The sequence below is a fragment of the Saimiri boliviensis genome, chromosome 17 (genome assembly GCF_048565385.1).
Source record: "Saimiri boliviensis isolate mSaiBol1 chromosome 17, mSaiBol1.pri, whole genome shotgun sequence".
NCBI lineage: Eukaryota > Metazoa > Chordata > Mammalia > Primates > Cebidae > Saimiri > Saimiri boliviensis.
In genome coordinates this window covers 70,307,637-70,320,261 of record NC_133465.1, presented here as the reverse complement: position 1 = coordinate 70,320,261, position 12,625 = coordinate 70,307,637, and the positions used below count along the sequence as shown (strand labels likewise).

General features: G+C 55.9%; 1 protein-coding gene across 3 annotated transcripts in view; it reads right to left on the bottom strand.

The window, feature by feature from the left end:
• Positions 1–12,625, bottom strand: part of RPTOR (regulatory associated protein of MTOR complex 1) — a 411,960-nt gene that overhangs the window by 96,421 nt on the left and 302,914 nt on the right. For all 3 annotated transcript variants that reach the window (XM_039476184.2, XM_003931661.4, XM_074389042.1), the window contains 2 exons: positions 6,348–6,431; positions 4,049–4,159 (listed from right to left, as the gene is read on the bottom strand). In XM_039476184.2, the coding sequence (XP_039332118.1) occupies positions 4,049–4,159; positions 6,348–6,431 (195 nt within the window). The remainder of the gene's footprint in view (positions 1–4,048; positions 4,160–6,347; positions 6,432–12,625) is intronic.

Sequence of the window (12,625 nt, the reverse complement as noted above, 5' to 3'; positions counted from 1 at the left end):
TTACAAGAACACTGCAGGCAAGGGCATGCCCGGCTGGGCTGTGGGAACAGCTCCCTGAGCAGATAACCCCTTCGCGTCACGCAGATACTAAACTGAAGCCTGGGATCCGCCTGGAGCACAGTGGAGACGAAGGCGCTGCAGCCTCAGCGCTCATGGCCAAGTTCCGCCGTTCGGGGCACCCGAAAGCAGCAGGCCCTGGAGGTCCTTGGGACCGAGAGCCAGTCTTAGACAAGATGCCCTCCACTGCAATGATGACAACCTGTGAACGCGGGGAGAACGTCACGACGACAGCGTGAGGCGGCCTGTCCACTTTTACAAACAGCCACCCCTGAGGCTAAAAATAGACATCATCGATTTCCAGGTCCTAAAAGGTACTAAAAACGCGAAGTCTGAGAATCAAAGTTGGCTTGGACACGTTCATCGGCACTAGTGGGGCTGGGGCGGGGCTAGGGAGCAGGCCCAACGGCTTCAGTTGCAGACCACTGCATGTGGCGGCACTTCTGTCCCTTCTGTCCCTTCACCCTGGGTTTTGTGTCACGTGAAGGTCACCGTTTTGTGCCTCAGGAGCCTCTACACATGGCCCTTCGTCCATGGCCAGGTGCCATTTCTATGTGTGCCCATGTAGATGATGAAGACACTGGCGTAGGAGAGAAACCACGTTTCAAAATGACGCCTTTTGTTTACATAACGTGGCTCTTCAGTGAATTTGAACACGAGTAAAACAGGAATGACCCAAACCTTTCGTTTCCCGCTCCGCAAAGCCAACCTTTCAGTTCAGCAACAAAAAGTCTGAGTGTAACAGAGACAGGCAGGAGAGACGTGAGATTCACGTGGATGTCCCTTCCTGGTCCTGTTCCTCTACAACTGACAGCAGTTTTCCACGTCCTGGTCTGAGCTCTGGGACTGTGGCTGGAGGCAGACGGCCTGAGGGTCAGTGCCATGATTTCACAGAGGCGAATAATGGCCAAGGAAAGTGAAATGACTTGTCGGAGTAAACGGGGTGATGGGACTCAAACTCAGCTCTTTAACTCTTCAGGTCAGAGCTTTGGCCAGTCTTTCAAAGCAGCCATTGTTTCTCGGTAGTTTAACGGGTAGCAGGGAACATATTTTGCTGAAATATATGGTATTCCGTTCACCATCATGGAGCATTCCCTGGCCACAGCCAGGTGCGGGCACTGGGCCCAGGAAGGTTTGAGGTCGAAGTGAGGTCAAGGTCAGCCTCAGCTGCACCGAGAGGAAGGGCAGCAGGCCCCAGCCCCCAGCCCCCAGCTCAGGAAATCAGGAGCAGCCAGGAGATGGCGTGCATGGCAAGTGATCCATGCCGGGCAGAGACAGAGCCACAGTCAGTACCCCAGGCCCAGAAAAGAGTGAGACATCCAGGAACCGGAAGAGAGGCTGGGGCTGCTTCGGCTTGGAGAGAACATATACAGAAAATCCTGGGGAATCTGCAAGAACCAGCGCACCTAGCAAGAAGTCAGCAGTGCTGCTGGGTAAGGCTGACACACACTCCCCGGGTGACGGACCTCACCACCCGCCTCAGCAGCAGTCTCCCTGTTTTTGTTGAGACACCAAAGCCATACCTGAGCACTGGGGGTGTGGAGAGGCCACAGGCAGGGCGGGGACAGAGAGAGCAGAGGGGCCACGGTCAGGGCAGGGACAGAGGGAGCAGAGGGGCCGTGGTCCAGGCGGGCGCAGAGGGAGCAGAGGGGCTGCGCAGGGCCCAGGGCTCTGTGGGGAGCTCAGCTGGGGACCTGATGGCCTCAGCTGGACTTGAGTCCGCAGGGTTATGAGTGGTTTGGGGTGGAGGACACAGCAGGGGCTTTGCAGGCAGCATGCAATGGGAACGCGCCATGCAGGGCACAGGCCCGTATGCCTATCAGTGCCTGGAGAGCGGGGGCAGTGAATCTGGCTGAACACAGCACAGTGTGGTGGCTTTAGCAAGCACAGGCAGGTCCTGGTGGCCGGCGCAGCATGGACACAGGGGTAAGGGGGAGGCCAGGCCTCAGTGCCAGTGACTGGACGGAGGAGCTGACAGAATCTGGCCCAGGGGGCGCCGGGGAGGCAGCAGGAGCCTTGGTGGCTGTAAGCTCCATCCGCTGTCCGTCACGCACTCACAGAAGAGGGAAGGGTGACCTTTCCCAGCTCCACAGCCGTGGCCTCTCCGAAGTGTTCTTGGCACTCCCTGCTCTGTGACTTTGCTAAACCCTCCCTTTCCCTGTGTGGACAAAGAGCTCCAGACCCAGCCACAGGGGACTGAGCAGGGTGCCGGCCTGCCGCACGGCAGCTACGTGGCCCCTGCCCCTCAAGCGGGTGCTGCTTCACTGGTAAATAAGATGCGAATTGACGCTGCCTTCACGGGGCTCATGTGGGCATTGAGAGACTGCATGTGAGAGCCGAGGGCAGGGCGCCACACACACATGCACTCACGAGCACACGCATACATGGCCACCCGCACACGTGTGCACGCAGCGGCTGGCTGACGTCCCGCGGGGAACGCGGACCTGCTCCACAGGCCTTCTAATGAGATGCTGGGGTCGGTCCGCTTCAAAACCAGGCGGGGAGCAAAGCCAGCCTTGCCCTGATGCTGGCCCCTCCGTCACGCTCTCCTCACCCACGGCGTCCTACAGCGAGGCTGGCACGGCTTCCTGCTGGGCTCCCTGGCCACCTGGCTCCACCTCTGTATCACACACGGGTGCCCTCTGCACACCAACAGCTAAAGGCAAAGGCATCTCTGGGACGTCTCTGTCCCCAACATCCCTGCAGAGGGCAACGTGTCCTCCAGCTCCATTCCCAGCACACAGCCTTTGCTCCAGAATCGTCACGTTCCGTAAACGAGCCCTTCCCAGCGCCCTCTGCACAGCTCTCCCCTCCACTGCGGCACGAGGAGCTTTCGAGAGCTCTCCGTAGCCCTGAGCCTCCCACAGCTTCCTTCCAGGGTGACACCTGCTATCACCACTGGGTGGACGAGGTCCCCAGTCTTGGGCTGGGCCAGCCTGGGAGGCCGCGCAGGGCTTACCAGTCCTCTCTGGAAGGCTCCATGAGCTGCGGCCGGTCACACAGGCTCGAACCCGAGAGTGGCCTCTCCCTACCCCAGCGCGGTGCTGCCCTCTCTGAGGCCCTCCTGGCCCTGCCACCCGACCTCCTCAGGCCACTCTCCTGGAGGAAAGTGCCCCCACCCTGTGCTTCCCTATAATCCACTTGACACCGAGGCCAGGCAATGCTTCATTCTTTGGTGTCTTCATTCCAAAACCTTTAATAACCCCCCACACCTGTGAAATAAAGTTCAACCGGGCATGCCTGGAACCGCACAACCCTCTGCATGGACAGGCGTCCCTGAGTGTCCCCGCACATAGGTCACACAGAGTGGCCAACCCTCCTCTAAGCATCTTCCCAGCCCACCCTGCCACCTCCATGTCTGTGCCCCCACCTGACATCTACCCCTCCAGGCCCTTCCAGTTCAGCACCGGCCAGCCCCGCCCACAGGGCGTCTCAGCCCCATTCCTCCTGCAGAAGGTGACCCTGTCTCCCAGCAGGCCTGGTGCCACCTGCAACCCCTGGATGACTGAGGGGTGAACACGTGGCTGCAGGGCTGCAGGTGTGAGGCTCAGAGCTGATGCTCATCAGAGAGGGCAGAGCCAGGCAGCCCCGTGTAAGGGGTCCACCTGGCCCAGACCACCTGTTCAGAGTTGAGGGTGGGGAGCACCATGGCAGGCACAGGAGGGGCCGATGTGGGCTCCGGGTGAGGCGGGCCGAGTTCACTGCCATGCAGGCTTGCTTCCTGCCAGGGTCAGGGACAGGCGGAGGGACTGAGTGTGGGGCAACAGGGACGGCCAGGGGCAGGACAGGAGGTGACAGCCACGCACGACCTAGAGGTGGCTGCCGAGGCAGAGCACGTTCCACTTTAACCCCAAAGAGAGGAGGGGAATGGAGGTGCCTGGAGAGGGGGCGAGGCTGGAGAAAGGGCGGGCTGGAAGTGCAGGGCTCGGCATCCCTGGGGAAGGGCCGGCTGGTTCACATCACCCTGGGGAGGAGGGCGGGGATGACTCACGCTGTCCACTGCGAGGATCTTGGCCCAGATGAACACGAGAAGGGGCCGCAGCTCTCGGGCCGAGCTCTGGAGCAGCTTCAGCACGTAGGGGAAGATGCCGACGGACAAGGCCTGGGGAGAGGGAGGGTGTCAGCGCGCCAAGGCTCTGCGTGTGCCCGCGGGGAGGGGACCGCAGCAGCGGGGGTCATGCAGGGCCCACTGTGGTGTCATCTTCAGCACATGAGAAACGAGACAGGAATGAACGGGCCTCACTGAGAGTAAAGCGAGGCTTCCTCCAGATTTATCTGTCTCTCATTTATTCCTAGAAGTTACCACGTGTCGCCAGCCTTGACTGGTGTCAAGAGACCGGAATTAATTGGGTGGCAGCTTTTCTTTGTTGAGGCGCAGGCTGCTGGCGCCGGGGGCCCATGCCTGTCTTCGGTGGCCTTGTCCGCTTCAGCAGCAGAGCCTTGGGCACCTTCGCCTTTCCACTCAATGTACGGGCCGCAGCTGCCGCTCCGTGACGGCGCAGCCAGCTGGTTCACATTGACATTTGTGCTTGAGATACACCTTGGGAGAGAGATGCCTGCTCTGGCAAAGGCAGGAAGGAGCATGACTCTCCCCGGGGCTCACTGGCACCTGGATCTGGCTGCGTGTCATTCTCAGGGGACTCTGTCCTCAGAGGCAGGGGAGGGAGAGCGTGGAGGCACTGCAGCGTGGGTGATGCCCAGCAAAGAGGGCTGCACTCAGCCAGGGGCTTCTGCTGTGTCCTTATCTCAAAGCTGCTGGAACTTCAAACCTATCCCAAAGGTATCCCCTTCCAATAAATGAGGTCCCCTGTAACCAAGACAGGAGATGGTGGTGGGACCCAGGGCCTGGGCCCCTTCCCTTTGAAAGGCCACATTTAACAAGGGACGAGGAGGCTCTCTGGTTCAGGAGGCCGGGTGCCCATCTGAGAGCCAAAACCTGTACCTGTAAAAACACCTCATTTATCCAGCCTCGGTTCATGCATCAGCAACACTGAGCATGAACAGTGAGCAGAGGCTTCCAATGAGCAGAGGCTTAATTCTTTAAAGGGCAGAAATTGGTTTTAAAAAATTAAACTTAAAAATGAAACTCTTCCTAAAATGCTATGAATACACGCTTCCTGTCTTCTTAGAGTATAAACAATAGCACGCAGGCCTTTCCAGGATGAGTCAGCGACACACACGCCGAGTGACCGAGTCACGTCAGCCCTGCACCGATGACTCAGGCCTCCACTCCGTGACAAGCTATTTGTGGCCTCAGGGACCTGGGGTGAAAATGGCCCAGTGATGAGTGCCGGATTGTCCTTCCTGGTGTTGGATGATCTCTCTCCTCCTTCAGTGCTGGACTGTCAATCACCACCCTTTGCCAACATGATGTGATGACAAAACTTGAACCCACCAAACCTCAGGGCCTCCCCACCCACCTTCCGTGAGAGCGGTTCCGCACCCCGCCCCACGGCGCCTCTCCCAAGCGTGGTAAATTAGGGTTTACATGTCGTGCGATTCGTTGAACATTTAGCGTCTATCTGTAAAAAAATTAGCTCTCTTTCATAAAAACACGATCCAGCACCATTACCACACCCAAGAAAAACCAACTGGTTGTTGAACACCATAAATCCAGCTCCTGTAAAATTTCTAATTGCTCCATGAATATTCATCTTTGGAACTTCGGCAGAACCCAGTGAGGTTTGCCGGCCGCGGGACTCTCCAGCTTCCTGGAATCTGCGGCTCCCCCTCAGCCTCCTGTCACCGCTCTCGTGAGTTATTTGTTAAAACGCTCGTCACTTCTTCATCCTGCCTCTGTCAGGCTTTTGCTTTTGTGGCCCCCATGCTTCTGTCATGGAATGAGGAACCAGAAGAGCATTTCCAAACTGTGCTTGCCAGGAGGCTGAGCAGGCAGGGCTGAGAATCCCGACTCCTCCCGAGAGAGGCAGCAGCACCATGAGGTGGGCGCAGCAGCAGGCTCAGGGGCGCCCGGCTTCTCGGCAGCGCTGGGCGGCTGCTCAGGAACAGGGGACCTGCCCACAACATGCTCTCCTGGGTCTACCATCAGACATAAAGGGGGGCCTAAAACCCCAGCACCACAAATGCCAGGCAGGACTGCAGGCCGCACAGGCACTGAGTGGGCTCCCGAGGGCCTCAGGATCGACAGGACGCCACCACGGTGGAAACTCGTCCCGGGTCTCATGGCTGGGGGCGGCTCGGGATCCTGAAACATGTGCACAGACTGAAACACGGAGCGTCATTTCTGCCCCACCTCCCTCAGTCCCCAGGTTGATGCGGAAGGCACGCACCAGGCTCACTGCCCAGGGACCCAGGTCCAGAAATCTTCCCAGCAAGTCCAGGGCTCTCAGCCGGTGCACTTGGCTCAACAGCACCTGGAAGAACAAGAAGACGGTGTCACTGCGAGAGCAAACTCATGTGCAGCCCCTGAAAAGCCCCCGCCACGAGCTGCCAGCTTTGGAGCGGTCCGATCACAGTTTCCATCTGTCTGCTGGTTCAGCCACTCAGTTACCTATGGCTGCAGCGCGCACTTTCAGACAGGTTAAGAAAACACTCTTTATGCCTTGATTACACAGGTAAAATAAGTTCACTGTAGAAAGTATGAGAACAGACACGTTCTGACTGCATTTACAAAGCTAAGTCACTGGTGACATTTCGGCATGGGAACCCACACATTGGTCTCTATGGACACACTTCTCTTAAAGATTCCAAACTAGATAAGACACGATTATATTGCTCCTCTCTTTTTCTTTTTTTGAGATGAAGTCTTGCTCTGTCGCCTAGGCTGGAGTGCAGGGGCGCAACCCTGGCTCAGTGCAACCTCTGCATCCTGGGTTCAAGTGATTCTCCTGCCTCAGCCTCCTGAGGAGCTGGGATTATAGGCACCCGCCACCATGGTGGCCAATTTTTGTATTTTCAGTAGAAATGGGGTTTCACTATGTTGGTCAGGCTGGTCTCAAACTCCCGACCTTAGGTGATCCGCCTGCCCTGGCCTCCCAAAGTGCTGGGATTCCAGGTGTGAGGCACCGCGCCGGGTCCTTCACATCTCCTTTTTTAACTATATAATGCCCCGTGAACGTCACTCCACATCGCCAGGCAAGGACTGGCCATATCACTCCCAACGGCAGCAGAGTGCTTCCTTTATATAAATGTACTTTCTTTTAAACAACTTCCCCACTGATAGATAGTTAAATTATCATCAAAATATTCCTACTTTTAAAATTTTTATTTACTTATTTTTGAGATAGGGTCTTGCTCTGTTGCCCAGGCTAGAGTACACTGACATGATCGTGGCTCACTGCAGCCTCGAACTCCTGGGCTGAAGTGATCCTCCCGCCTCACTTCTGAGTGGCTGGGACCATGGGTATGTACCACCATGCCTGGCTTATCTTCGTATTTTATAGAGATGGGGTCTTGCTACACTGCCATGCTGGTCTTGAACTCCCGGCTCAAGCATTTCTCCCACCTCAGCCTCCCAAAATGTTGGGCTGCTCTTATAAATAATACTGTGGTCAATATCCTAATAGACATCTCTGCACACTCAGATGGTTTTTTTCCCCTAAGATAAATCTGAGTACTAAAAAGGGAAAGTCAGAGCACATATGTTTAGGTTCCCAGCTGACCTCCAGCTGAGCCCACTCACACTCTCGACGGCATGCACGTGGGCGCCAGCTTCCCGCCGCCTGAGCTGGTCACCCAGCAGTGTTCACTGAGGTGTGGCTCTGGGCAAATCACTGAACATCACCGAGCCTTGATTTATTAATTCATAAAACACACATGGCACGGCACATAACACACAAGGTTTTCATAAATAATAAATTACTCGTGGGGCAGCAGCAGCCCCTACTACACTATTATTGGCCAACAGGACAGGTGAAAACATATCCTCTGAGTCTGGATTTCTTGGATTTCAAGGGGAGGACATTTTGCAGGCTGACGGGCCATTTCCCGAGTAAACGTCAGTGTTCTACTTCAACAGTCGGCTTTTTCTTACTGATGTGTCAGAGTTCCTTATAAATTAGCGTGGGCTTTGCCAGAGGTTTTGCACATACGTTCTTCTTGTTGTTATATGAAATTTTTACATTTTTAGTGGCGTTACTTCTATTGATTTTTCCTTAATGGTGCCTACGCTGGGGGGCCCGTGCATGAGACCCTCCCGCCCAGAGTGTTTCCATCCACAACGCTCCATTTATCCAAGGGGTGTTTATGGGCCGGGTGCTGGTAGGGTGACCACGGACAGTAGGGACCACCCTACCCATCCTTCACGTGGCCGGAGAGACAGGCAAGTGACTGTCCCATCGCCACACCTGAACACAGAGCCGCCAGCCCTGACCGCCGTCACCACACCTGAACACAGAGCCGCCAGTCCTGACTGTCCCATCGCCACACCTGAACACAGAGCCGCCAGCCCTGACTGTCCCATCGCCACACCTGAACACAGAGCCGCCAGTCCTGACTGTCCCATCGCCACACCTGAACACAGAGCCGCCAGTCCTGACTGTCCCATTGCCACACCTGAACACAGAGCCGCCAGCCCTGACTGTCCCATCGCCACACCTGAACACAGAGCCGCCAGTCCTGACCTGGCTCCAGAAGCTGGAGGCCTCAGACTTTTTCCCTTCCTCCCTGGGAGAACATGCACAGGACACAGGCAGGCAGTGGGTCCTAGAGGTGACGTGAGTGGGCTGCTGCGGTGCAGGTGAGAGGCTGGAAGAGGTCGGGTGTCTGAGGACACGCAGGCCACTAGTCTGACTGAGGACAGCGACGGGGGAGGGGCCGGGAAAGGCCCCGCAGATGGTGGGCGTAGAGGTCAGTTTGTCTGCTGACTGGTCCAGTGTGCTTGCTTTGGAAACAGGCTTGGCAAGAGGCAGAAGTAGGGGAGGCGAGTGGAAGGGGCTGAGCTTGACCAGGGTGCCGAGATGCAGATGGGGACAAAGAGACTCCAGTGCTGTCTGGAGGCTGAGGGAAGAAGGGGTGAGGGAAAGCAAACTCTGGAAAAGAAGGTTTGGGATGAGTTTGAAAACCCTCAAGAGAGGCAGGGGAAAGGGACGAGGAGGCCGGTGGGGTTGGAGCTGGGGTGGAGGACAGCAGGGAGGGGAGTGGAGACGGGGCCGCCTGGTTCACGCTCCCGGGGGTCGGCCAGCACGACTTCCACGGAGGAGCCACCGAGTCAGGAGCATGGGCCCTGGGGAGCTGTGGAGGGGGAGGAGCTTCCCTGTGTGGGGAGAAGAGTGCCGGCCGGAGGACGAGGGGGACAGGGAAGGTCACAGGTGGCAGCAAGAGGGGGAAGGCCAGGCTGGAGGGGCAGGAGATGGGGTGTTGGGGGGATCCCAGCATATCCAGCCTTGAGGGCAGAGAAAGAGCAGCAGGAATGAGGCCTCACTTACCCTCTACGTGCCCAGAGCCAGCTCCTAGGCTGGGTTCATGGCGGACCCAGCAGTGGCGGGTTCCCCATGCCGGCTGCTCACGGGATACGTGAACCAGAAGCAGATCCCTCTCCCATGCTGAACTCAGAGGGTGTCGCAAGCCCCTGCTGCCTGGAAAGCAGGTTTGAGGGGCCAGTCGGTGGAAAAGCATGGACTCCGGGGCTGGGCTAATCTGATGTTAACCCATCCTCCATCTCTGCCCAATTATTGGCTTAAATTCCTAACGTCTGGGAACTTCAGTGTTGTTATCAAGAAAAATGGAGATGGCCGGGCGTGGAGGCTCACACCGGTAATCCTAGCATTTTGCAAGGCTGAGGCGGGCGGATCACCAGGTCAGGAGATCAAGACCATCCTGGTCAACATGGTGAAACCCCGTCTCTACTAAAATACAAAACATTAGCTGGGTGTGGTAGCGCACGCCTGTAGTCCCAACTACTCAGGAGGCTGAGGCAGGAGAATTCCTTGAACCTGGGAGGCGGAGGTTGCTGTGAGCCAAGATCGTGCCACTGAACTCCAGCTTGGTGACAGACAGAGACTCTTATCTCAAAAAAAAAAAAAGAAAAAGAAAAAGAAAAATGGAGACAGCAGTACTTGACTACTTGACTCGGGCTTCTTCTCCAAGTTCAAAGAGACCAACTACAAAGCGCACAGAGCCGTGCGCACCGGGGAGCCCAGCGAAGGTAAAGTCACCATCGCCGTGTTCGGCTTGTGATGTCCCCACCGCTCTGTGTTCTGAGGACTGAATCTGTGCAGGCAGCACTAGGCTGCCTGTGGCTGGAGTTTCCAGATGACCCAGGGAGAGGAGAGGAGGCAGGCCTTGTGGTGGCTGCAGTCCTCAGAACTCAAAGGCATCATCAGATCTAAAGCTCACACGGATCGCCTTCTGAGTCTCCTTGTTATTTCCAACACTGAACAGGGACAAGCCTATTTCTAAGGTTGGCAGTCGCGGAACGCATGGAAGCAGCGGCAGGACGGGGCGGAGAGGTCTGACCACGACCAGCTCTTGCTACTGTTTCACCAGCACACTAGCAATAAAGGTCTCCCTAGAAAGTGCTCCTCACAAACAGCAAAAGCAAACCGGACGCCGGTTCACAACCACAGCCGTGGCGTGGTCCCGCGTGGTGCACTGCAGGAGCTGCGGGTGCTGCCGAACACACGCCGGGGCCGTGGCAGCCCACCTGCCCAGGAGTCGGCACCGGAGGACCGCGGGCAGCGCGGGGTTTGGCGCTGCAATGATCCCATTTGCAAAGAAACATCGTCAATGCAGAGTACTGGGGAAATGTTAGCACTGCTTCTTTTTCTTCAAACATGACATTATCTTCCTGCTTCCTTTTGTTGGTTTACATTTTTGAAAAACTGAAGCCAACATAAAGCAAAATTACTTTTAAAATAGGATTGGCTTTTAGAAAAATTTGTATTTGTACTTAAAACAAGAAAAAATATCTCCTGTTACAGACCACCCCAGGATCTATGGAAATCACAGAAGTAAAGGATGGTGAGCTGAATGACTTACTGAGATTTATTTTCACCTGTGGCCACTCAAACTAAAGATTAATCACGGTGGCTGGCATGGTGGCGGACGCCTGTAATCCCAACACTTTGGAAGGCTGAAGCTGGAGGATCGCTGGAGGCCAGGAGCTCAAGACAAGCCTGGTGAAACCCTGTCTCTGCGAAAAACACCGAAATGAGCTGGGTGTGGTGGCGCGTGCATGCAGTTCCAGTGACTCGGGAGGCTGTGGCAGGAGGCTGGCTTGCGCCCGGGAGTCGGAAGCTGTAGTGAGCTCTGATCACACCCCTGCAGTCCAGCTGAGGCGACCACATGAAAACAGAACTGCTAAGGTTACTGAACTTCATTTGCCTTGTATACAAAGGGAGTGCTCAGACAAACCAGAAAAGCTGCTTCCTAAGAGAAGATTCTCCAGTCCAGCCCTGCAGAGCCAGGCACTGTAGCCCAGGGTACCTGGGCACCTGATGGGCAGGGTGGTTCTGCATTCCCCGGTGTATATGGTACATATGGCATCACTCTAGTGTGTCATTCTGCCATCACTCGGTAACGATCCTGTACTTCCAGGTCCCAAATTCTATTTGTAAAAAAAAAAAGATACGTGGAGAGAGAGCAGACTTCCTAATGAAATGCTCATGCTGATTTGTGACATCTAGAAGGGACTAAAGCTTTATCCTATAAAATCAGTCTTGGCCAGGCGCGGTGGTGCACACCTGTAATCCCAGCTACTCAGAGGCTGAGGCACGAGAATCGCTTTGACCCAGGAGGCGGGGGCTGCAGTGAGCCGAGATCCCCCATCCACAGGAGACTGGATGAAGAAGCTGCGAGTATAGGCATCACGGAACACTACTCCGCCAGAACAAGAAGGAAATCATGTCTTCTGCAGCAACGTGGGTGAAACAGGAGGCCATCATGCTAAGTGGAATAACTCAGAAACAGAACACCAACTACTGTATGTTCTCACATCTGCGTGGGTGGGAGCTAGATGACAGGCCCACGGGGGCACACGGGTGGATAACAGAGGCTGGAGACTCCAAAGGTGCGAGGGGCTGAGGCTGAGAAATGACCCATGGGGCAACAGGGTCACACGAAGCCTGGACTTCACCGCTAGGCAGTGACACACCCAAGAATCCCACACCCACATCCCCCGGGTCTGGTTAAAGGAAAAGGGGCCAAATAAATAAATGAACACATAAATATCACCGTCGCCTTTCTGCTGAAAAAGGAAGAAGAGGAAAAGTCACTTTCTCCCCTCTCTTCCATAACACAGGCGCTCTTCATTGCTCTGCCTGGGCTTCCTGAGCCACCAGCAGGGATGCATATGGCCCCAAGTTCCAGGCGAGCTGCTGAGGCCAGAGGACACACACACCTCGCAGGCCACGAGAGGCTGGAGCGCCTCGTGAGAAGACAGTGCTCAAAGGACACCATCAATCCAGAGTCTGGGCAAAACAGCAATTTTTTTTTTTTTTTTTTTTTTTAAATGAGACGGAGTCTTGCTGTGTTGCCCAGGCTGTAGTGCCATGGCAGGATCTCAGCTCAGGGCATCCTCTGCTGCCCGGGTTTAAGTGATTCCCCTATTCCCGCCTCAGCCTCCTGAGTAGTTGGGACTACAGGCATGTGCCACCATGCCCGGCTAATT